Below are 23,479 nucleotides of genomic sequence, written 5' to 3'. Positions count from 1 at the left end.
AATGGATCCCACAGGGAGTGGCACTATCAGGAGGTATGGCTTACTAGAGTAGGTGTGGCCTTGTTGAAGGAAGTGAGTCAATGTGGGGGTGAGCTCTGAAGTGGTATATGCTCAAGCTATGTCCAGCGTGGCACAGGGTTCACTTCCTGTTGCCTGTGGATCAAGATGTAGGACTCTCAGCTCCTTCTCCAGCACCATGTCTGCCTACATGCCACCCATGATGATAATGGACTAAACCTCTGAAACTGTAAGCCAGAGTCAATGAAATGTTTTCCTTCATGAGTGTTGCCATGGTCATGGTGTCTCTTCACAGCAATAAAAACCCTAACTGAGATACCATACAAGAAGAAAGACGCTTGGGTCTGGCCAAGGCAGCAGAGTGCATGTCTTCACAGGCTGCATTACTGAGCAAGGAGGAGGGAGAGATGGACTCACATTGGGGTGGGGGTGGGGAGCTCTCAGATCTCTCCCTTCCATTTGGCTACACCAAATAAACCTCCTCTTTCAGCTTTCTGTTTTTAATTTGACTCTCTTAATTGGTTTAATGAGCACAGGTGACCTGACCTGACTTAGGACACTGGCTGTGACCCCCAAGTTTGAGAGCGACCTGAGCTCATGGGTTTATTGGTCTGACCTCATTTCTCATCTCGATGCCCAGGGTGTGGTCTGCCTTGCAACTGACAATCAATAAACACTTCTTAGCTGAACCACTAGCAAAATAAACAAGTGAATGAGCTAAGCAGGAAATCTGACAGGCAAGGGATAAAATTTAGACTAAAAATGTTATTAGGTTATGTTTCATTGTTATGACCAAAAGTCACACGATTAATTAGAATAAATGACCCTAATAAATTTTTCAGAACTTCTTTGGTACTGCACACTTTAATTATTTATACAAATAAAACAAGCCACGTTAATCTGTTCACCTGAGAGAGGCACAATGCTTAGTGTGCATTTCTTCATTACTCTCTTCTGTTGTAAAAATTATATTACTATTATACTTTTTATTTCTACCTGTCGGGAAAACTATTCAAAGGAACGTCTGTGCATCGTACTTCTTTTAACTTATTGATTTCTTTTTATATTTCTGTTTACCTTGGAACCAGGCAGTCAGCTCTCTGAAGAGTTGTGGCATCGAGTTCAAAAAGGGACGCGATGTCATTTCCATGTGGAACGGAGACCAAGGTGTACATGATCTTCTCCCCTGCCTGGCGTTTTTTCTTTGAAGTGGGAAGCTCTCCATCTCTCTGTTGAAGAGGTTCAAGGTTATTCAGCATCTTCAGATTTAGTAGTAACGGTTGCAGTTAATCAGGAGATAAGGTGTGAGTTTGTCTGCCGTTCTCTCACTGGGTTGTAGGAATGTCTACACTGAATGCCCCAGACGATCAGGGTGCACAGCCTTTGTAATGATTGTTGGCAATCATAAGGCCCATGTTTCCTGGGGCAGAGGCCTGATCTGAGCATGTCCTTAAATTACAATAGTTCTGGCCTCTTCTTTGGTGACTTTATAACTATTTACAACGTAGTGATTTGGCCCTCTACATTTACGTCAAACGCAGAGAAGAAACAGTGACCCAAACCCTCTAAATTCCAAGGGCTCAATAAGACATACAAATGACGGATGGAGAAGGACCTAGAAGAAGATGATCACCCCCACTAGTTACAGGGGAAATGTAAATCAAAGCCACTGCAGACAGTACCCTGCTAGGAACAGCATGGTCAAAGTCAAGGGATGAATGGCCAAAGGACCAGAGAAAGGGAACCCTTGTACCCTGTGGGTGGGATGTAAGTTGGTGTCATCATCATGCAAACATGTGGCCCAGGGATTCCTCCTGCAAGCATGAGAACATGAGAATGATGCAGATCACATTCAAGCAGGAAAACCACAACCCTACGTCACAGAGAGACCTGCGCTCCAGGCTGGCTGCAGAGCTCCTCAAAGTTATCCATGCAAACATAGACAGACAGACAGACAACAGAAAGGAAGGAAGGAAAGGAAGGAGAAAGGGTGAAGGGAGTTGAAGGATGTAATTTCACTGGTCCACGAGAAGGACTCCCAGGGATTATGTTAAGTTGTGAGTGGTACAGCAGCAGCTTTCTCTGGAGGCTCAAAAATGGGAAACCACAGCCCTGACTGCCAGTGACAGGGGCAGGAAGGCTGGGCGGGAGGGAGTTGGACCCTCTTGGACCGGACCAATGGGATACTATGTATGATGGGATGCTATGTGTGGCGGGATACTATGTGTGAGGAATACTATGTGTGACGAGATGCTATGTGTGACGGGATACTATGTGTGAGGGATACTATGTGTGATGGGAAACTATGTGTGGCTATGTGTGGCAGGATACCATGTGTGGCAGGATACTACGCATGAGGGATACTATGTGTAACGAGATACTACGTGTGATGGGATACTACATGTGAGGGATACTACATGTGACGGGACACTATGTGTGGCTATGTGTGGCGGGATACTATGTATGGCAGGATACTATGTGTGACTGCAGACATTTTCTTCCCTTTCTCCTTCCTTCCTTCTTCTAAGTAGCCCAGGCTGGCCTCAGACTCACAGCAATCCTCCTGCTTCAGCCTGCCAACTGCTGGGATTAAGAACATGAGCAACTGCTCCCAGCTGGAGTTCCTTCCCCAGGACAAAAGCCGTCCTGTGTTGAGCTCTGCTGCTAAAGATGGTGAAGAAGGTGGCAGAGGGAGAACAGTCAGAGGGGGTGCAAAAGAGGGAGCCAGGACTCTGGAAGAAAGAATAGGGAGACAGGGCGTGTGTTTCATTTGCAGTGGCAACAGCTATTGAAGACCTTCGGGGACCCCACAATGCTATTGCTGCCCAAAGAATCACAGACATTGTGAGCACTGTTCCTCCCTGTGATGGAGGTGACCGAGAACATGGGGACACAGAGCTGACCAGCAGGAAGAGTCAGCTCATAAATGAGTCAGAGGACATGCCATGGATGCCCAGGCGGTGAGACCCAAGCATGCCCCCCTCCACCTGCTGCTGCTGCTGCAACAGGCCAGGTGGTTTCTAAGGTCTTGGTTCTGGAAGCAGGATGTCTAAGCACATGGAGACATCAGCTATCGAGGGCCTTGGTGCCATACCACGACACAAAGAACACCAAACTATGAGCCAGAGCAACTGAGTCCCAGCAGGCTTGGGTTTGCCACAGGCTACGCGAACCCACTAGCCCAGGAATCCATGAGTGAGGTCTCTGTCACAGAGGCCTCATGCCCACTTCCTCCCAGGGAGCCCAATCCCACTGAGCATCAAATTTCCAACCCACAGAACACAGGCCCCACATTCAAACTACAGCAGGGCTTACGTGGTTCCCACAGACAGGGGGTTATAATTAAAACACAGCTGAGCTCAGGGAAGCAAGTTCTTATGAGCTGAATTGAACCATGTTTGGAAGATGGTCTTTACTGATGGAGACCAGTCCTTAACCTCAACAGGTAGAGGGTCAGTGTGCACAATTCCTAAAGTGTCTGGTGTAGAGGACAAAAGATGTTGCCACTGTTCTTGGAACAATACCATCTCCCTAAAAGAAGTGTGTCATCGAGCTTCCTGACAGAGCTTTTCCTCCACTTACCTTATTATAATTTAGCTTTGGAGACACAGACTCTGGGGTGAAATGTGCTAACGGTACAGCTATTTAGATCTAGGTAGTAACTGGAAGTTGACAGTATGTGAAGTGTAGTCTGTCCATCAATTCTCCATAAGTACAGTTAGTGGGGTTCAGCCCTCTGTTCACCTCACTTTTGAGATGATTTTTACAAGAAGAATTCAGACCTAGATTCCTAGAGGCAGCCTCCTAGACCGCTCTCCCTGGTAACATCTGCCCGTGGTGCCCGATCAGAGTGGCCAGGAGCCTCCCTGTGTTTTGACGCTTGTCCTGCAATGACTCTTTTCAAAATACATTTTTTAAAATCTCACTGATTAGGGTTAATTAAAACAAGTCACTGAAATTATTCACAGTATTCGAGATCTGTCACTACATAGGACACATGAACTGTGCTATTGTATTTTCCATCTTCCCCACTGGTCCTTGGAAAATAGTTTTAATACACAGAACATTCCTGTAATAAATAATTTCGCAACTGTGTGTGGGGGGGTACGTCCGACATGCCTACATGCCTTTTACAAGAGTCTGGCTGTCGGGAGCTTCCTGTTCTGGCTCTCCCACACTCTAATTTATTTAACAAACTCTGCTTCATAAACAGTTTGGAAGTAAACATTAAGCCTGCCCCTTGGAAATTTTAAGTAATTAAATATGAATAATGAGTTATGAGCATACCAGACACCTGGGAGCTGCTTTTCTAAGCAGATGCCACACGGGCTGGCGAAAGGCAGGATGGAAGCCTGGCTTCTCTGCCCCCCTTCCTGGTTTCCCTTAGGCTCAGGAGCCTGACAGATCCTGCGCGTAGGCACTCGACACTCAATGAGTATCGGCCATCCTCCGCTATCTCGATGCCCTCCAGAAGTCATTGTCCTGAACCAGAGGTCACCTTGAATTCCAGGAAGAGAAGTCTCAAAGGGTGCACAGGCCCACAGTGAGGGTGGTCACCACTGAGGGCAGGGCTGCACCCTGAGCAGACGTGATAACTCCGCGGGAACTCACTGATCCCGTCAAGGGCTGGTGGCAGCAGTAACTGCTTCAGACGAGCTGTGGGACTGGCTGGGCGCGGTAACCAGACAGGGCCTTGACCAGGACTCACAGGTATGTCCCACTCTTACTCTGGTTAGACCAAGAGCTCGTGTCAGGACCCTGAAGACAGATGAGCTCACTGGTCCCTCATCTGCTCCTCTTTCCACTCTGGCCACCCGAAAACCGTCTCCTCTCTCTGCTCCTCGCTCTTTGTCCTCTCTCTAACTGGCATATCAGGATGTCAAGCCTGGCCTGTCAGGACTGCCAGAGTCACCGAAAACCCTAGTTACATATATAATAATGAGTGTAGCTTCCATAAGCAAGAAAGGCGATCCAGCATCTTTACAACATGAAGACAATTTTGTTCAAACTCGTGGACTTTGGGGCTCTTTTATAAACACACACTGATTGGTAAGGAAGAAGAGACACACACTGGAATGCTCTTCAGAGAATCTTGGAAGCATCGCCATTTGCCTTCCACCATAAACATGTATTGAGAACCAACGGAGCTTAAACGGGTGCCTCGTTCCATACCAGCAAGTGCTCTCTGACGCAGGCCCAGCTTAGGAGCTCGGGTCTCAGAAGGCCACCTGTCCGCTGGGTGCTTATCAAATAGGCACGATCCAGATAAGTTTGTGTGTCTGTGGGAGTGTGCACATGTGCGGGTGCAGGTGTGCATGCACCCCTGTGTGCTATGTGTGTGTGCCCTCACTCCTGAGTGCACAGGTGTGGGTGGGTGTGTAGCAGAGGTCAATCCTGGACATCGATTTTTGGACGAGGTCTCTCATGGGGACTTGGACCTTGACAAGCAGGCCAGGCTGGCTGGTCAGCAATCCCAGGAGCCTGCTTGTCTGCCTCCCACCATAGCCAGTTACTTCTACATGGACGCTGGGGTTGAACTCAGATCCTCAACTAGTAGAGCAAAGCACGCGCTCAGCTAAGCTGTCTTCACGGCTCGGATGGCCCAGACCTCCAGGGCTACACAGGGAGACACCTGCTCTCATACAAAGCCACAGAAGTGATGGCTCTGCCCTGGTCCAGCCTCCGCTCTTGGGGAGGTGCAAACATCACATCGCCTGTACCGTTGGAGCCTGAGGCACACTAGGAGAAGCCGTGCCTGTCTTTTGGAGCTGAGGTTCAGACTGTAGGAGGCTGCGACACCAGCGTCCCCATCCACCCTCCCAGCTCTGTCCTAGGAAAGCCACTCACTCCAGGCTGCCTAGGAAAGTGGCAGGAGCTTTATCTCTGTAAGCCTCCGCTCCAGAGCCCCCTGCTGGGACCCTTTCTGCTTTCTTGGCCTGCACCCCTTACTGCCCAGGAGCTAGGAGTAAAACCCAAGGCAACAGGAAGGTCTGCTGTGACACTCGGTCTGTGGCTGGCCACGTGGGAGGGCTGACAATTGGAGGACACCTGGCCACTCCTGGACACGGTTTTGGTTGTCACAGCTGAGAGCTGGGGTGGGTGGGGCTGCTGCTGGCACCCAGTAAGATGCGAACAGCGATGATGCAGTCACCAGCGCATCCAGAGGGTGCAGGACATGCAGGGAACACCCACTGCCACCCACGCAGATGACACCCCACTCACACAGAGGACGACCTCCCACGCAACCACAAAGAATTATCTGGTCCTGGGTACCCACTGCTGCAGATGCCATGAAACCCCAGCCTCAGCAACAGAATCTCCTTCAAAATCATCAGATCCCATGTCACATAAACACGGCAATGTTCCTTAACACAAATGACATTACAGAGAATTAAAAAAGAATCCCCTCTGTCGAGGGGAAAAGACGTGGACCTTCAAGAAGAAATAATGACCACAAGGTTCCCAGTTGGGCTTGGCACGGTGCCAGTGTTTATGGGGAACTCAGGGAAGCTGTAAGATTGGAAATAGTGGACCCCTTTGTAAAATGAACACGGCAATTTGGTCTTAACGGGAGCCCTGACACACACCACCTCATCTCAGCGACACCATGCATTAATCTTTGAAACTTCAAAAATGGAAGGTTACGTTTTGATAAAGGTCTCTGAATTACAGTAAAAAAAAAAAATAGCAGGTCATTAAGTTGTCAACACAGGGAAATGAAGGAACTACTTCATTACAGCAAGTGTTCCTGTAGCACAGGTGTGAGAGAAGTCACTCCAACAGCCCCCCTTCCTCTTCAGACCGAAGCATGATTACTGCAATGTGACAGACCAGAGTATGAAACGAGGAGCCACACTGTGCACACTACACCTTCGTGGTCTCAGTTTTGTTTACACGCAAGCTCGGGGCTCTGGCGAGGGGACCATTAAATCCCCTCTGCTGCTGGCTGTCTCTCAGAGACGATCAGAGCCAATTGTCTGCAGAGTACAGACCACCTGCCCTGCCCTGCTTGTGAATCACTGAGGCAGGGAACTGGCTCTCAAAGGCAGGAGTGTTTCCTCTCAACTACAGTGGAGGTAAGGAATGAGGAGGAGGAAGGAACCCCAGCCAAACAAGGCTGGATTAGCACAAGGTGAACTTCACCATGGGTCGGCTGCTTAGCACAGACCCCTAGTTTCCGTCCACTCTGTAAAGTAGCACATCCGCGTTCATCAGCTCTGCTCTGCCCACACAGCCAGCAGCTCAGTCACCTTGCACAGTAGGAAGCAGGGCAAAGCAGGAATTCAGCCACACGGCAGCAAGGTTTGGTGGCGCCCCTCCTGGGAAAAGCAGCTTTCCCCAGAACTCGGGGACCCAGGGCCTCACACGTATCAATGAGCCATACCTCCAACCATCTTTATAGTTTGTTATTACACTTTGTTATTAGGTGTATAGGAGGGCAGGTGGTGCAATGCACATGTGGAGGTCATATATGTGGAGGTCACACGTGTGGAGGTCATACATGCAGAGGTCAGAGGACAACTTTTGTGAGCTGGTATTCTCCTTCTACCATGTGGGGCCCAGGGACAGAGTTCAGACCCTCAGGAGCAGCGAGTATGTACAGAACCATCTCACCTCTTCCCCTAAGACAGGGTCTCACTAAGTTGCCAAGGCTGGCCTTGAACTTGTTATCCTCCTGCCTCAGCCACTGGAGAAGCTTGAAAGACAAGTCTGCACCACAAGCCGAGCTTCTTGTATTTTTTTTAACCTACTAACATCTTTTATTCAGGGTTTCTGTGGTTCTGATCTGGCTTTATTCTTGGGTCACAAGGTGAGTTAGGCGGGCAGATACGCCAGCCAATTAGACAGCAAGGAAAGCGGGCATCTCCAGAATGTCCACAAGCAGGCCTGCTGAAGAAGCTGCCCACAACATGACATAATCACCCTAGGACACGGAAAGCAGCAGGGGAACTCCCCCTCTATAGCCAGCACCAAAACCCCAGCCTCACTCCAAACAAATATAAACAGGCCTAACCAATCAAGTAGCCTACCTCTGTATTTGGAGATGTTTTAACACAAAGTCAGCTCCTGCTGGGCCAGCAGCCTGACCCTCAGATCCACTCCTGCTTTAGCGCTGATAATGAAATAGAAAGAGGGATCCAAAGGGGCTGCGTTGAGTCCAGAAGTCCTTGCTGGATCTACTAAGTTGTACAAAAACAAGCCATGGAGCTGGGGCGCCACACAAACACTGCCACCACCAAATCAGACCCTTGGGGCTGCAGATGAGCTCAGCCAGTAGAATGTTTGCCGGTCATGGACAAGGCCCTGGGTTCCGTGCCCAACACCACATAAAACCAGCTGCAGTGGTGACCCTTGCAGCCCACTCTGCTGTGGATGGACACGGGCTAGTGCCCCGTCTCAGCTGGTGGGGAAATGCTGCAGCAAATGCAGACATAAAAGCCGAGTACCATGCAACAGCTTTGTCTGCGTAGGGTTGTTACCCAATAATGGGACTGCTGGCTTGGACTGTAGTTATGAACTTAATTTTTTGAGGAACTGCCACGCTGTATCCATAATGACTATCCACCCCACCAACGATGTGTGAGGCTTCTTTCTCCGCAGCCTCGCCAGCATCTGTCATATTGTCTTTTTGACAATGGTCATTCTAGCTGGAAGGAGAAGATGTTGCAATGTGGTTTTGATTTTCATTTTCCTGGTGGTAAAAAAAAAAACCATGCAACACAATACTGTCCGTGTGAGAATTTTTTAGACAGCACAGGGGACAGAGCACAGACACATGGTATTACATCAGATCATAGGCAGAGGGCGAGGGAGAGGGAGGGGCCTCAGAGATATGCATGACACCTGACGAGGAGTGAATGCCCAGAGATGATTCTTCTTGGTTCAAATCAACAGCAAGAGAACAATCAGCCCAAAGGATGAGCTAACATTCTAAACAGACGTTTCACAGACAGATGGGGGAATGTGGACTTGTTTGCTGGATCTTTTTTTTTAACTTTTTGAATTTGTGTCTGTTTTCATTTATTTGACTAATTACAGTTATAACTGCACACAATGGCAGAGGCAAAGCAGCCTCACTGACAACCAAATCAGATGAACAGACCCCTGGTGACAGCACCATCATGTCTTCCTCCCGGCTGACCAACACTGTGCACCCAAAGGATGCGGTAATATCTGCATGTGTGAGCGGTCCCTGCGCCCTGCGATAGCATCTGCATGTGTGAGAAGCTCCTGCTACCTTCCAGCACCTGACTCTGCTAGTTGGACTCATCCATCAGAAGTGTCTTTAACCCAGAGGTTTGTCTACACCAGCTTCCCTGAGTCTCCAAACTCTGGGTTGAATAAAACTCGCCCGACTGTCCCCCACACTCCCTGCTACAGACAACGTGGACCACGTGAAACACTTTTGTGAGAATTTATGTGAGGAGTGGGGCTCTTGCCCAGCAGTGGTGGCACACACCTTTGATCCAGCACTCACACAGAGACAGGTGGATCTCTATGAGTTAAAGGCCAGCCTGGTCTACAAAGCCAGTTCCAGGACAGCCAGGGCTATGAAGACAAATCTGTCTCAGAGCAGACAGATGAATGAATGAATGAATGAATGAACAAATGAATAAACAAACAAACAAACAAACAAACAAATAAAGAGTGTGGGACTCCCGCAGAGCACTTAAAATATCAGAAAATCACCCATGGCATCTAGATTGCAGTTTTAATTTCTCCTCTCAAATAGAAGCCAACTCATTTTAAATCCAAGAAGGGGAATCTTCTGTCCCACCTTAACAACTTGCCATGATTCCACTTTTGTGTGCTTCTGGACACTGAACCTAGACTACTACAGAGGCCTCAATGTCTCACAATGACCAGTCTTCAAGAAGTGGAAGTGTCCCTAGCACCCCCTGCTGAGGGGGTATCCCCTGAGCCCTCTTCTTTCTCTTTCTGGAAACTTCCCTCCAACTGAGAGGTTCTGTCCTGGGGTACCCAGTCTTCAAGTTTGTTGCTAAAGCTTTGATTTATTCATATAAAATAGAACATGAAACATTTGGAACACACTGAGAAGAACATCTACTTACCACAGTCTTGCCCTCATTTTGAGCATCTCGATAGTCAGGATTAAGCTGAAAAACAAAGTAAAACTAGTTTTAACTAAAAAGCACCAGTGAGAATGAGCCTGGGCCAGCAGGACAGCTCAAGATAGGGGTGCTTGCCTCAAGACTGATGACCTGTGTCCAAGCCCCGTGTGTACCTGCATGCTCATGCGCACACGCACACACTGCTATGGAGCTCATGCGCACACGCACACACTGCTATGGAGCTCATGCGCACACGCACACACTGCTATGGAGCTCATGCGCACACGCACTGCTATGGAGCTCATGCGCACACACACTGCTATGGAGCTCATGCGCACACGCACACATTGCTATGGAGCTCATGCGCACACACACTGCTATGGAGCTCATGCGCACACACACTGCTATGGAGCTCATGCGCACACACACACATTGCTATGGAGCTCACTATTGATCCTCATTGTGCCAGAATCTGGACGTGCTGGACTCCCGGCAAACCAGTGAAAATTATCTTGATTATGTTAACAAGGTGAGAAGACCCTGTAACAGTAAGAGACACCATTTGATCCCAGACTGCCTAAAACAGACAGAAAGCTGAGCACAGCGTTCGTCACCCTGTGTTCTGATTGTGACGCCACACGGTCAGCCTCACAAGCTCCATCCATGGCCATGACGGAACGCAGCCTGGAGGGGCAAGCCAAAATCAACCCTTCTTTAAAGTGCTTTTGTCTTACCCAACAGCAGACAAGCTACCGATATGAAGCTACCGAACTGTATTCAAGGATCATGTTTTCACTCCGTGTGAATTAGAATCCTTAGTTCCACGTAACAGAAAGTAAAACCAAGCTCAGAACCATGACATGGCTATAAGCCAGATCTGCACAGGAACAGGAATCGGCACAATTAACCCAGTGCAAAACACTTTGTGCCCGTGAAGATGCAGCCCTTGTCTTTGCTCAGCGCAGCCACCTCCAACTCCTGCCACCATGCACTCCCACCAGGACCTGCCACACCCTGCGACTGTAAGCCATAGTCAACCACCCTTCTCTCAAGTTGCTTTTGCTAGTATGGTCACCACAGAGAAGGAGGAAACATCCAAATAAACTCACAGCCACATGCATTCCTCCCCTTCCTGTCAGTGATAAAAATCTGCACTCCCTCAAATTCTACCGCTTTGTCCCTTCCCTACGGACGTAGTCACCAAAGTTATCGGCGAAGGATGTATGGAAAAAGAATATCGCTAAAGAAGGAAAAAAAGATGTCCTAAGGAAGTTCCTGGCGATTTTAGGACTTTAAAGGAAAATGCTGCAGTATATTAAAAACTAAATTATAACTCTGTCACAAGGGAGAGAGAGAACTCTTGTAATAATCACTAATAGAGCATCTCTAAGAGCCAAAACTTGTGGTGAGTGGTATTTAGCCAAGAGTCCTGTGCCTGATCATTGACCCTGTGACCTAGGAAGGAAAATAAGACATAAATACAGTCAGCTATACTAGGAAGCTGATGTGACATCACAGAGCTAGGAGGCAGATATGAATGATTTGTAAATAATATAGGTCAGAGGAGGGGGTAGGGGTCATGGTGTCAGAGGTCATCCTTGAAGGGTGGGCTGATTTTAACTGGCAGATGAGGGAGAAAGAACGCCACACAGAAAGAAAACTGGGACCTTTTTGCAGAGTCTCTTATGTGACACTTTTACAAATGTTTTTGAGAGTTCATGCATTTGACTTCACAATTCTGCTTCTGAATAATACTCTCCCATCCTGCTTCACAGTGGAGCACCGGCCCACTGCATGAGGGCCATCACACATTCCTGCCACACATCACGCGGGGTCACAGTGGGACGGTGGGAGAGCACAGCTTGGGGCGTGGACGGCATACCCTGGGTGACTTCTGCTTCTTACCTTCCTGCCTCCAGGAAGCAGAGGGTGTGGAATAAAACAGAATGATTCCACACCAAATAGGCCTTTATAGATCCCCCTAGGTCTAGGGCCTAGACCAAGAGGCTTTTAAGTTAAAAGGAAGATCACTCAAGACAAATGAGACTTTTAAATAAATGATATAAAATCAATCTTATATTTTTATATTCAGCAGCATCTAAGTATAGAAGCTATGACAGAAAAATATGCTTGATTCTCAAGTTTTAACCCCGGCACTAGGAAAAAAGAAATCTCTGCTTAATGGTGAACTTTAAGAATATTTGCTACATCCCTAAGGCGGCTAGATAGCCAAGGTCAAATTCATGGTCCCCAGAACCATGGGAACGGCAGAAGGAGAAAACACAGATGACCGCAATATAGAAAGGCACAGTCTTTATCGGCTGCCGAAGACAAACACTGGAGAAGTCAGACCATTGCGTGTTGGCAACGAGAGTCAAAAGAGTTACAGTTCCAGCCTTCCATGCACACCACACGAGAAAAGGCCTGAAATCACAGAGCCCGTGAGACATGCTTATATATAGTCTTGCTTTCTTTTCTTCAATGTGTGTGTTGGGGAGCGGGGATAGACATGCCCACCGGTTTGTGCGTGTAAATACAGTTCTCGTGGAGACCAGAAGAGGGCACCAGATCCTTTGGAGACATGGGTGCGAAGACCCACCAAAACTTCAAGTGCAGCAGGTCCAGGGGTCCCGGGGACTGAATCCAGTTTGGAAGCCAGGGCCTCAATCTGCTGAGTCATCTCCCCACGGGGCTATTTCCCTGGTGGTTTCTCTTTTTCTCCAGCTGACTGTAGCTTTGGTTTTGGTGTTTTGGTTGGTGTTTGTTTGAGAAAACGTCTCCTGCAGCTCGTGCCGGTCTCACACTCAGTATACAACTGTTGGGGTGAGGGGGTCCTGAGCATCTAGTCCTCCTGCGACCCCCACTGGGAATGCTGCGACACAGGTGTGGGACACCTGTCCTCTTTACAGCCTCTTCAGTGGTAAGTTTGTAACTAACTGTAGCTAAGAGCATTGAAGTTAGGTAGTAAGTGTTTAGTGCCATCTGGTGGAAGGTTGGCCCATCTACAAACAAATAGACGTGTGTGAGCACGTGCACACGCTTGGCTCTTCAGACACTGCTCTCTTTTTCTCCCCCCTCCCCCGCCCCCACTGGCTTAGAGCCCTCCTAGTTGCCTAGGCTAGCCAGCCAGAACGCCCCAGGAAACCTGTCTCCATCTACAGATGCTGGGATAACGCGCACAAGTCACCATGCCTAGCTGTTTTTAGGCAGGTTCTAGAGGCCATCAAAGCCAGGCGTGGCAGCGTGCCCTTGGGAGGTGGAGGTGGGAATATCAGGAGCTTGAAGCCAGCCTCTGATACATGAGTTCCAGTCCAGACAAAATGAGCCCCCGCTGGAGTGTGCCATTCCCATGTGATGGGGGACGGTTCTAAGGTCCGTGTTAGCCTGTTCCCAAGAGGACCCCTGTCATAACAGGCATAAGAGATCTAGGGCACAACATCAGTGAGCCCCCAGCTGTGCTGTCCGAATCCATCACCCTCACTTTGGCCACCTAAATCATGTACGCCCCAGGGAAGTGGCATTACTGAGCGAGAGCCTAGTGACATGTCTGTGTAACCACATGAAATCCAAATGTCTTTATTATCTAATTTGTAACTAAATAGTTAGTTCTACATTTTGGCCAGGGTTTTATGTCCACACTGTGGAGGCCTGGGTAGGGCCCTGTCTTATGAATAACAAAAATCACTGACAGGCATGTACACAATGTAGAGGGATGAGCAAACACATAAACACGTGTACACATGCACACAATGCACAGAGGGATGAACAAACACATAAACACATGTACACATGCACACAATGCACAGAGGGATGAACAAACACATAAACACATGCACACATGCACACGATGCACAGAAGGATGAACAAACACATGTACACGTGTACACATGCACACAATGCACAGAGGGATGAACAAACACATGTACACGTGTACACATGCACACAGTGCACAGAGGGATGAACAAACACATGTACACGTGTACACATGCACACAATGCACAGAGGGATGAACAAACACATAAATAACTACACACTATGACAGAGCCCACAGTTGGTTACAAGGATGTTGATGCTCATGGGGACAGAAGTCTGCTCTCCACCCTCTCTCTTTCCTCTACAAGAGGGGAGGTACCTGGAATCTCCTAGACTTTCTGTGAACACAGGGCTGTACATTCCTGCCTTTCTTAACTCCAGCACAACCCCTTAGGACACAGACCATTGCCTTGATCTCGCAGCAGGAAACTCGGGTCCAGAGAGAGGCTAAATGTCTGCTTGCAGCCTGGCGCACGGGCGGCCGTAGGCATGACAGTTCTTTTCTCTGTACTATTATAGGCTTCCTTTGCCCAGTTGGCACTGTAAATACCTATAAACTCAAAAGCAGTTCAAGGATTATGTGATCTATTTTGACCAGGAATGTCTAAAATATATCCATGTTTCAAATTATAAATATGTCTCCCAAGGGCGGAAAAGAGAGTAAGAGCCTGAATGTCCAGGTCCCCTGATGGTTACTTCCATTCCGTGGAAAGAGAGGACAGTCAGCAGCCTGATTTTCAAATGCAGTTTGTACAGAGCATCAGCTGGACTTCGGGTTTTTCCTCTCATTGATTCCGCTTCTCCCCTGTGCAGGGCACGCTGCGAGAACTCAGACAGCACTCCTTTCAGGTGGGCTCCCCTGCACAACTCTTCTTGGAGGCACTCACCTGACCTGTGCAGTGTTGCCCCCAGCACACGGCTCACCCTGACCTATGCAGTGGTGCCCCCGGCACACGGCTCACCCTGACCTGTGCAGTGGTGCCCCCAACACACAGCTCACCCTGACCTGTGCAGTGGTGCTCCCGACACACCGCTCACCTGACCTGTGCAGTGGTGTCCCCAACACACAGCTCACCCTGACCTGTGCAGTGGTGCCCCCGACACACCGCTCACCTGACCTGTGCAGTGGTGCCCCCAACACACGGCTCACCCTGACCTGTGCAGTGGTGCCCCCGACACACGGTTCACCCTGACCTGTGCAGTGGTGCCCCCGACACACCCTGACCTGTGCGGTGGTGCCCCAACACACGGCTCACCCTGACCTGTGCAGTGGTGCCCCCGACACACCCTGACCTGTGCAGTGGTGCCCCAACACACGGCTCACCCTGACCTGTGCGGTGGTGCCCCCGACACACTCACCCTGACCTGTGCAGTGTTGCCCCCAACACACCGCTCACCCTGACCTGTGCAGTGTTGCCCCCGACACACCGCTCACCCTGACCTGTGCAGTGTTGACCCCAACACACGGCTCACCCTGACCTGTGCGGTGGTGCCCCCGACACACCGCTCACCCCAACCCTGGGGAAACACTGCCCTGACTTCCTGGCATTTGACATTCAGCTGGCCCCTAGCTTCTCAGGCTTCCAGGCTTCTGGGAGTCTGGGTTAAACACACCATCCTGTTACATTTCTGGAGAGGTGCTGATGAGATAAACATCTGCTGTCAGCCCCCTCGAACCCCAAACTTCTAAATGACAAGAAACCTGCAGCTGTTAACACTGTTTCCTGGAAATGTCATGAGCACCTCGGATTAACCGCAGTAAACTAGGTGGGGGCTGGGGAGATGCCTTGGCACTTAGAGTACGCGCTGCCTTTGCATAGTGCCTATGCGAATCAGTTCATCAACTGAATTACTGTCTTCATTGATGTGACACCTCTATCAGTTTCTCTGGAGGGCCAGTGTCCTCAACAAACCTCCAAAGCGGAAATCCTTCTGCCTGTACTGCTCAATGGGCTCCTATTAATGTCTGCCTTCTGGAAACATCTTCAAACATCTCCTTGTCATTCCAAGACCACGCCCTTGGTTTTAGCCTTCGGGATGGCTGAGTGGTATCCACCCTCCATCTCCTCCATCACCCCCTGCCTCTGACTCCATCTCTTCCACGGGCTCCAAGGCAGCTACCATCACCCCTGCCCACCTGCACTTTCTGTTGGCAACAGCAGCATCCCTATCTGTGACACTCCATGTGGGATGCTTAATGGGCAAACAGAAACGGGGCCAGCATGACCAGGAAACTAACTTTTAAATACTATTTCATCTCAACACTCACTTCAATTAGTGGCCAACAGATGGCTCATAGCTACTATACTGAACAGTTCAACTCTGAAACACAAATAAAATGCAAATTCTACACCATTCCTTAGCTTCAAAGATAATGTCCACAGTTGAAGAGCAGAAGGAGGGAGAAGATGAGCAAGGAAGTCGGGACTGCAAGGGGAATGAGGGCTGACTGAGAAGTCAATGATAATGGCACTGGGACTTGTCTCTACTGCATGTACTGGCTTTTTGGAATCCTAGTCTGTTTGGATGCACACCTTCCTAGGCCTCGATGGAGCGGGGAGGGCCTTGGACTTCCCACAGGGTAGGTACCCTGCCCTCTCTTAGGACTGGAGGGGCAGGGGAAGGGGAGAAGTGGGAGGGAAATGGGAGGAGGGGAGGAGGTGGAAATTTTGAATGGTATTATTTATAAAGCAAAAAAATAAATAAAAAAAAACAAAGATATTGCCCACCCTCCTTCAGTTCACAGACAAGCCCTGAGCTACGTCTCTGCTCCTATAATTCCCCTTCACCCTTCCAGAACTTTCCAAAAACAAATGTGCTGTGGATCAGCCATAGAACCCCCTGCACGTCCTTGCTGGTAGGAAGCTGACTTCACCCCTTCCACTCTCTTCCCACCCATCTCTCTCCTCCACCAGACAGCTCTTCCTGGACCCTCTTGACCCCTCCCACTGCCTGGTCTAGCCTGTGCTCCCTTCGAAGCGTCCTCACACTGCCTAGGAACTCTGGAGGGCTGAGGCTAGACTTTCTGAGTGATATCACTTGGTTTCTGCCATAGGTGTCAAACCGCACTTCAGCCTGGGCCTCCAGGAATCTAGGAAAACATTGCCTTAAACTTGAATCATGTGCCTAGTGACAGCAAGTCAAATTCTTAATTCAAAATCTTAAAACAAAGGGAAATGCCACTCAATGGTCCCTTGCCAAACTCCTGCCTGAGCCAAGTTATGGTTTTCATACTGACTGCATAGGATCTGTGTCCCATTCCTGTCTGTATGACCTGTGTCCCGTCCATGTCGGTATGATCTGTGTCCCGTCCCTGTCTGTATGACCTGTGACCCGTCCCTGTCTGTATGATGTATGTCCCATACTTGTCTGTATGACCTCCTACAAGTTTGCCTCTGATCTGGACACACACACACACACCAGTAGCAGCAGCAGCAGTCATGTAACTAAACAAATAAGCAAAGGAAAGTAGTAGGAGGGTTACTGTGGGTTCTCAGATTCTCAGAAACTGTTTGTCACCTGTTTTCTGGAAGGAAATTCTTTTTTAACCAAGTAATGATGACAATAATGGACCTGGTCATAGCTCTAGACAACTTTCATCCTGAGAAGATTAGCATTCTAGCATCTGATAATATCAAGATCTCAAACACAATAGACATAGGAAATCTTAAAGGCCAGCATGTGCCTTCCGTGTTAGAATTCTCCATGGACGCATCCTTTCTGACATGCCAGTGCAGTCGATAAAAAATGATTCCTAGTCCATTTCATGATACACATTTAGCGCTTAATTCTCCTTCTCTTACTTTGCCATTGAATAAAATGTTACTCAAAGAATTAACAGTCACAGAAAAGGGCCTGTGGATACTCCAGACAAGACAGTAGCTGCACTAAAAGTTGTGTTTTTTAGAGACAGAATGGAAAGTCAGTCTTCATTCTTTACAGGAAATGAACTGCTTCCTATAGTAATATTTCATTTGTATTTTAATAAATAAAGCTTGCCTGAAGACAAGAGAGTGAAACAGCCGCACTGGTCAGCCTTACAGACCAGCAGTGGTGACACACACCTTCAATCCCAGAGCCACACTAGTTTGCCATAGAAACCAAGCGGTAGTGGTGCACACTTTTAATCCTAGCCCTAGAGGGGAATATAGGACAGGAGGAGACAGCTCTCAGACACAGCCTCATTCTGAGATTCCTGGAGGCAGGATTTCCATTTCAGACTGACATAGAGGTAAGAGCCAGTGGCTTGTTTTCCTGACATTCAGGTTGAACCCCAATTTCTGTCTCTGGGTTTTTATTAATTGTGCAACAGCTTTCTGTTTGCCAGGTTGCAATTAACCCACCCATGTATTGAGGGAGAGACCCTGTCTCCAAATCCATGGTGGATGGACTCCTGAGCAAAAGGACATGAGGCTGACGGAGGTCTCCATGCACAAGTCCCCACATGCATGTTCAACCTACACACATACATATGAATACATACAAACAACACACATTACATATACAAACAAAAAAAGCAATTCACAGGCTAACCATGATGGCTAATCACAACAGTCATCTTGGTGAGATCTATAGTCAGCTGAAAGAAGGGTCTCTGGGTATGCCTGAGGCAGATTATCCTGAGAAGGCTGAGGTAGAAAGACTTGGCCACTGTGGGCGGCACCATTCCCTGAGCTTAGTCCTGGACTGTATGCAAAGGAGGACGCGATCTGAGTGGCAGCTCTCATCAGCTCTGATTGGCTGGTTCAAGTTCTGCTGCCCTGACCTCATCATGATGGACTGCATCTTTTAGCCATGAGCCAAAATAACTTGTTTCTCACCTGACGTTTGGTCACAAGAAAAATAACAAAACGCCAACCCAGTTATGACAGGCAACAATCAAATTATAGACACTGTCCCTGTCAACGCAATGACTTTTGCAGAAAGGTCTTGCCTGGTTCGTTTTATCAGAGACCTAACAACACTGTGCCCAACGGTCTTACCTCTGCGGCTAAGTAGTTCCCAGTTGCAAGATGTTTAAATCTGAACAGGCTGTTCCACTGTCCTGCACCGCCCCGGCACGGATCGTGGTGAACCACCTAAAGAGGAGAGTTTCGGTGACAAAAACGGTATCCACACACCAGCCAGCAAGTGCCAACAGCCAGAGTACCCTGCGAGCGTGCCAAAACACGGAACGTACCAACACATCAAACATGTATCATGAGGGCACAATGAGGGAGAACAACAGAACTCTCCAGTGGTGAGCAAGAGGCACGCCCTACCTCACTTGAGGGTGCCAGCGCCTCACACCTGTAAACACTGCCTTCCCGCAAAAGCCTTGTTTCCTGTCAGGGAACAGTGGCTCACAAATAAAATCCCAGTACTTGGGATGATGAGGTACAAGGATTTGCCAAAAAGTTAAGGGCCACTTTGTGCGGCATGGTGAGTTCCAGGCCAGCTTGGACAATAAAGCGTGGCTCTGTCTGATATATGTCACTATTAGGCTACCGAATCGGGACGGCTTAGGCAAAACACCCACTCTACACAGGCACCTACTGGCTGCATGAAGTCCTTTCCAGGAGTTGCATAACAACACCTCCAACTCGCTTAGGAGAGCTGGCTGATTTCAAACCTGTGACTGTCCTCCTGCCTCAGCCTGGTGAATAACATTCTTAACTATCTTGATTTCAATGGCATCCAAACAGAAAAATCAGCACTATTCTCTGTGGCTGTGAGCTCTGTCCCAGCCTCCTCTAGCCATGGCTCAGGCAGAGGCACTGAGGCTCAGGGCTTCCAGTCTGATCGGCAATGGAATCTTTCCTCTTTTTAGCCCCTTGATTTATTTGTTCTGCTTTATAATAAATTGCATTGTGATGTATTCCTTTCGAATTGGTCACAGCCACAAAGAGATGTGCGTCAATTCACAAAAATCATTCCATGGTAAGGACATGCCATCAATGTTGCCCACAACAGCAAAGCCAATGGACTAACAATCTTTATCTTTTTGTCTAAATATTTAGTAAAAGGCCCCCCCCATAAAAGTGCATACCTCTATTTCCCAGAGTGCTTTAGAGCTAGTAGCTGAAGTTGCTGATTGACGTAAGGTTGTTCGAAGGAAAATGTGCTGTTTTTTCTCATAGTCATCACAGGTCAGAAACTTCTCTTGTTCGGCGTGAAACAATCTCACAACATCACCCTGGAGAGACGGGCGAAGACACACTGACCTTCCAACAGCCACCAGAACCAAGAAACCAGGGACCGGGCAGTTCCTGACCTTTCAACAGCCACCCGGACCAGCAAACCAGGGACCGGGCAGTTCCTGACCTTTCAACAGCCACCCGGATCAGCAAACCAGGGACCGGGCAGTTCCTGACCTTCCAACAGCCACCCGGACCAGCAATCAGGAGTCCCGGAAGTTCCCTTCTGGCCTGGGTATTCTGAACTGTAGGGCCAGCCATGTTCCTCTACTGACTACGGGCATATTTTAGATTACTGGAGGCTGGTGCTCAGTGGAGCACATGAGAACGAAGGTTTGTGCAGAGGGCTGACTTACCCCTTTCAATACATCCTCTCGATAGGAGCTGAATTTCATGAATAAAGTGATTTTCCAGCTAGTGTTACAATTGACAGCGTTCACCTATTGACGGAAACAATGGTAAAAGACATAAGACAGTAGACTCTATATTCTGCACCAAAACATTACCATTTCAAGCAGGACAGGAAGAAAAAAGACAACAATGCACAATGAAGAATGGGCCTCAATAAAAAAACTTCTTCACGGGACCTTTTCAAGACAGCTAGGACCAACGAAAGCCCGAGGATGCTAACAGTAGGGTGCTTGAGAGACTCAAGAACCAAGAAATGACATCATCTCCCTCCCTCCTTCTCTCCCTTTTTCTCTTCTTCTCTCCCTCCCTTCCTCCCCCTTTTTCTCTCCCTTTCTCTCTTCCTCCCTCCCTCTGGAGAAAATCAGCACCCACTCCTTCCCCGCCTGGACTCGCCTCTTTGCAGCCGGGGTTGTCCAGAAGCTCCACATTGCTGGCGTGCAGGGGCTGCCCAGCGTTTACGGGCATCAGAACAACTTTATCTCCTACAACGATCTGGGAATCAGAAACAAATTGCGATGTTCTCTGAGGCTGGAAACTCCCCGGCAGTGTTCACCAGCCACCTGCCTCCTGGTCCCGTCATTCTACACACTGTGACTTGACTTCTCTCCCCGAGAAGCATGTTCAAATACATGACCATGTGATCACATCCTCTAGTGACTGCCAAATCCCACTCCTCACTAGTCTCCATGTCAGCTGGGGATCTGGAAAGCTCAGAATTAGGCTATTTTCTTTCCCAAAAGACCTTGCAGCAGACACAGTGAAGGCAGCTGCCAGGACGCACTGCTACTGGAGCGCCAGAATCTCATCAGGGCAGTCGAGAATACATCGCTCCGTGATCCCTCCCCACCCAAAGGCTGTGCTCCCTCCCCACAGAAAGCAAGTCTGGTTAACCACTTATCCCAAGTCTCAAAATTATGGAGCATCTGATCTCTGGGTTCAGGAACTATAAGGCAGGGCAAGGCATGGCCTGTAAAAATTGAGGCTTTGTCTGGCTGGGAGCATTTGGTTCCTTCTTACTTGAGACATCCAAAACCAGAACTGTAGGAACCCATGTTTCTATTAAAATAAGAGTTGTCTGTGTTCCAGGGGAAAGTACTAAAAAGAATCTAAGACTGTGCATAATAACATCAATGTCTACTTTACCTGCAAACATCTGTATATCTAATTCAATTTGAGGAAATTAAAATTACCTTTTCTTAATGACAAAAACAGTGATTTTTAGTAACAGGGGAGACTTAAGCTCCTGTTTGTTTGTTTTCTAAGATTTATTTATTTTATATACATATAGATGAATGTTCTATCTGTATGTATGAATTTTTGCCAGAAGAGAGCACCAGATCCCACTATAGATGGCTGTGAGCCACCATGTGGTTGCTGGGAATTGAACTCAGGACCTCTGGAAGAGCAGTCAGTGTTCTTAACTACTGAGCCACAGCTTCAGCCCTCCTTATTTTCTTTAGAAGATAGTTATGTGGCATCTACTTTCCCAGCTGTGGGGCTTTCCCACTCTGAAGCAGAATTAAAACCTTCCCTTTGGGTGTTTCACACCAATTACATACTAGAACAATTAAAGATCAGTTTGCTATGTAAAGGAGAAAATAGTTGGAACTCAGAACATCTCCATGTTCCTTAACCAAAACACACATTTATGTCTTCAGTGTCACGTGACCCTAAGTGGATGATGTTAAGGAGTTGTGCTGACACAAACTGTGTCTTGAGATCCACGTGTGTCCCAGAAGCCTCAAGTTCACTAACCAAGCACAGGAAGGCTGCCCTTGGGTTTGTGAGCTGACCCCTGCCGTTTGCAGGACGGGTCCCTGGATCTCATCTGACCTTCCGAACACTCAGATACAGAAAAGAATAATAAGTAAATCTTTTTTTAGATGGGGCTTAAGAGGAGCTAGGAAAAAAAAAACAAATGTGTATAAAAAAATAGTCTGTAATCTTGGGGAACTCATATTACTAGATATATGTTAAACTATTCTCAGAAGAGTGAGGCTCAAGACCTGAAATGCTGACACAGTCAGGCACTAGGAAACTATCTATTGGATGCACAATCGGAGGGTGAGGCCCTTTTATTTTACAAGTTACAATCCCAAGCACTTCTGGTGGGTGTCGCGGCCATGTCACACTCAAGCTGGGACGTCACTGTCGACAACACCACCTGCAGCTGGCAGCGGTCCCTACAGCTGGCGATTCCTGCGGCTGGCGGCAGTCCCTGCGGCTGGCGGTCCCTGCTTTGCAGTGTTACACTGGACAGTAAAACGCACCTCACCAGGGAACTCAGAAAGCCAATGTTCTAGCTCCATCTCTGCTACCAATGTCAGGCTCATCACTTTGCAAAATTGCAAAATCTGCTTGCCTGATAGAGTTCCTCGCTAAGCAACAGAATGTCCTCCTGACTGAAAAAAGAATCCCACCTCTGTGTGCTTCTGAATCTACCATCAGTGTAAAGGACCCTTGTCTTCTTGGGTCAAGACTGAAAACGAAAGGGTAACTGCTCAAACAGAAAAAGGATACGTGGAAATGAAATACTGATGTTTTCTGCTCCTGGGAGTCCTCGGTGGTTTTTCAAGTAACTTAGCAGCAACCAAGGACTTCCTATACAGCTGAGAGTGTGGGCACCTATGCGCCCGTTTCCCCCAAACCACATTTTCCTCCCTCGTGCACTGAGTACTCCAGGCTGCCCTCTGGATCATTCTCCACTTGAACTTGAAGGACTTCTTGTTGAATACACACACCCCAATCACGACTTCCCTCATTGCTAAATAGCAAACTGTAATTTTAAAATTCCTCTCAACACTGCAATTTCCTCTTCATATACTTAGTGGAAACTCAGCCATGATTAAACCACTCAAAGAGACAGTATTTGCAACTGCCTTCAACAAACTCCAGTAGGCTGAGGTTTCAGAACGCTGTCTATTCCTAGCCAAGAACATGAGAGTCACATACAAGTCCGTGTGCGGCTGATGTAGGCTGTGGGCATGC

The 23,479-nt window shown here is 48.3% G+C and overlaps 1 protein-coding gene across 1 annotated transcript in view; it reads right to left on the bottom strand.

Moving 5' to 3' along the window:
* Positions 1-23,479, bottom strand: part of Itpr2 (inositol 1,4,5-trisphosphate receptor type 2) — a 422,198-nt gene that overhangs the window by 317,437 nt on the left and 81,282 nt on the right. Inside the window, exons 6-11 of the mRNA XM_087903959.1 lie at positions 20,885-20,983; positions 20,437-20,520; positions 19,933-20,079; positions 18,887-18,982; positions 10,092-10,136; positions 1,096-1,247 (exon numbers count right to left, since the gene is read on the bottom strand). Coding sequence (XP_087760085.1) covers positions 1,096-1,247; positions 10,092-10,136; positions 18,887-18,982; positions 19,933-20,079; positions 20,437-20,520; positions 20,885-20,983 — 623 coding nt within the window. The remainder of the gene's footprint in view (positions 1-1,095; positions 1,248-10,091; positions 10,137-18,886; positions 18,983-19,932; positions 20,080-20,436; positions 20,521-20,884; positions 20,984-23,479) is intronic.

Source organism: Myodes glareolus, chromosome 3, assembly GCF_982192425.1.
Source record: "Myodes glareolus chromosome 3, mMyoGla1.1, whole genome shotgun sequence".
NCBI lineage: Eukaryota > Metazoa > Chordata > Mammalia > Rodentia > Cricetidae > Myodes > Myodes glareolus.
Note: the sequence above shows the minus strand (reverse complement) of the source record. Positions and strands in the feature narration are given on the sequence as shown.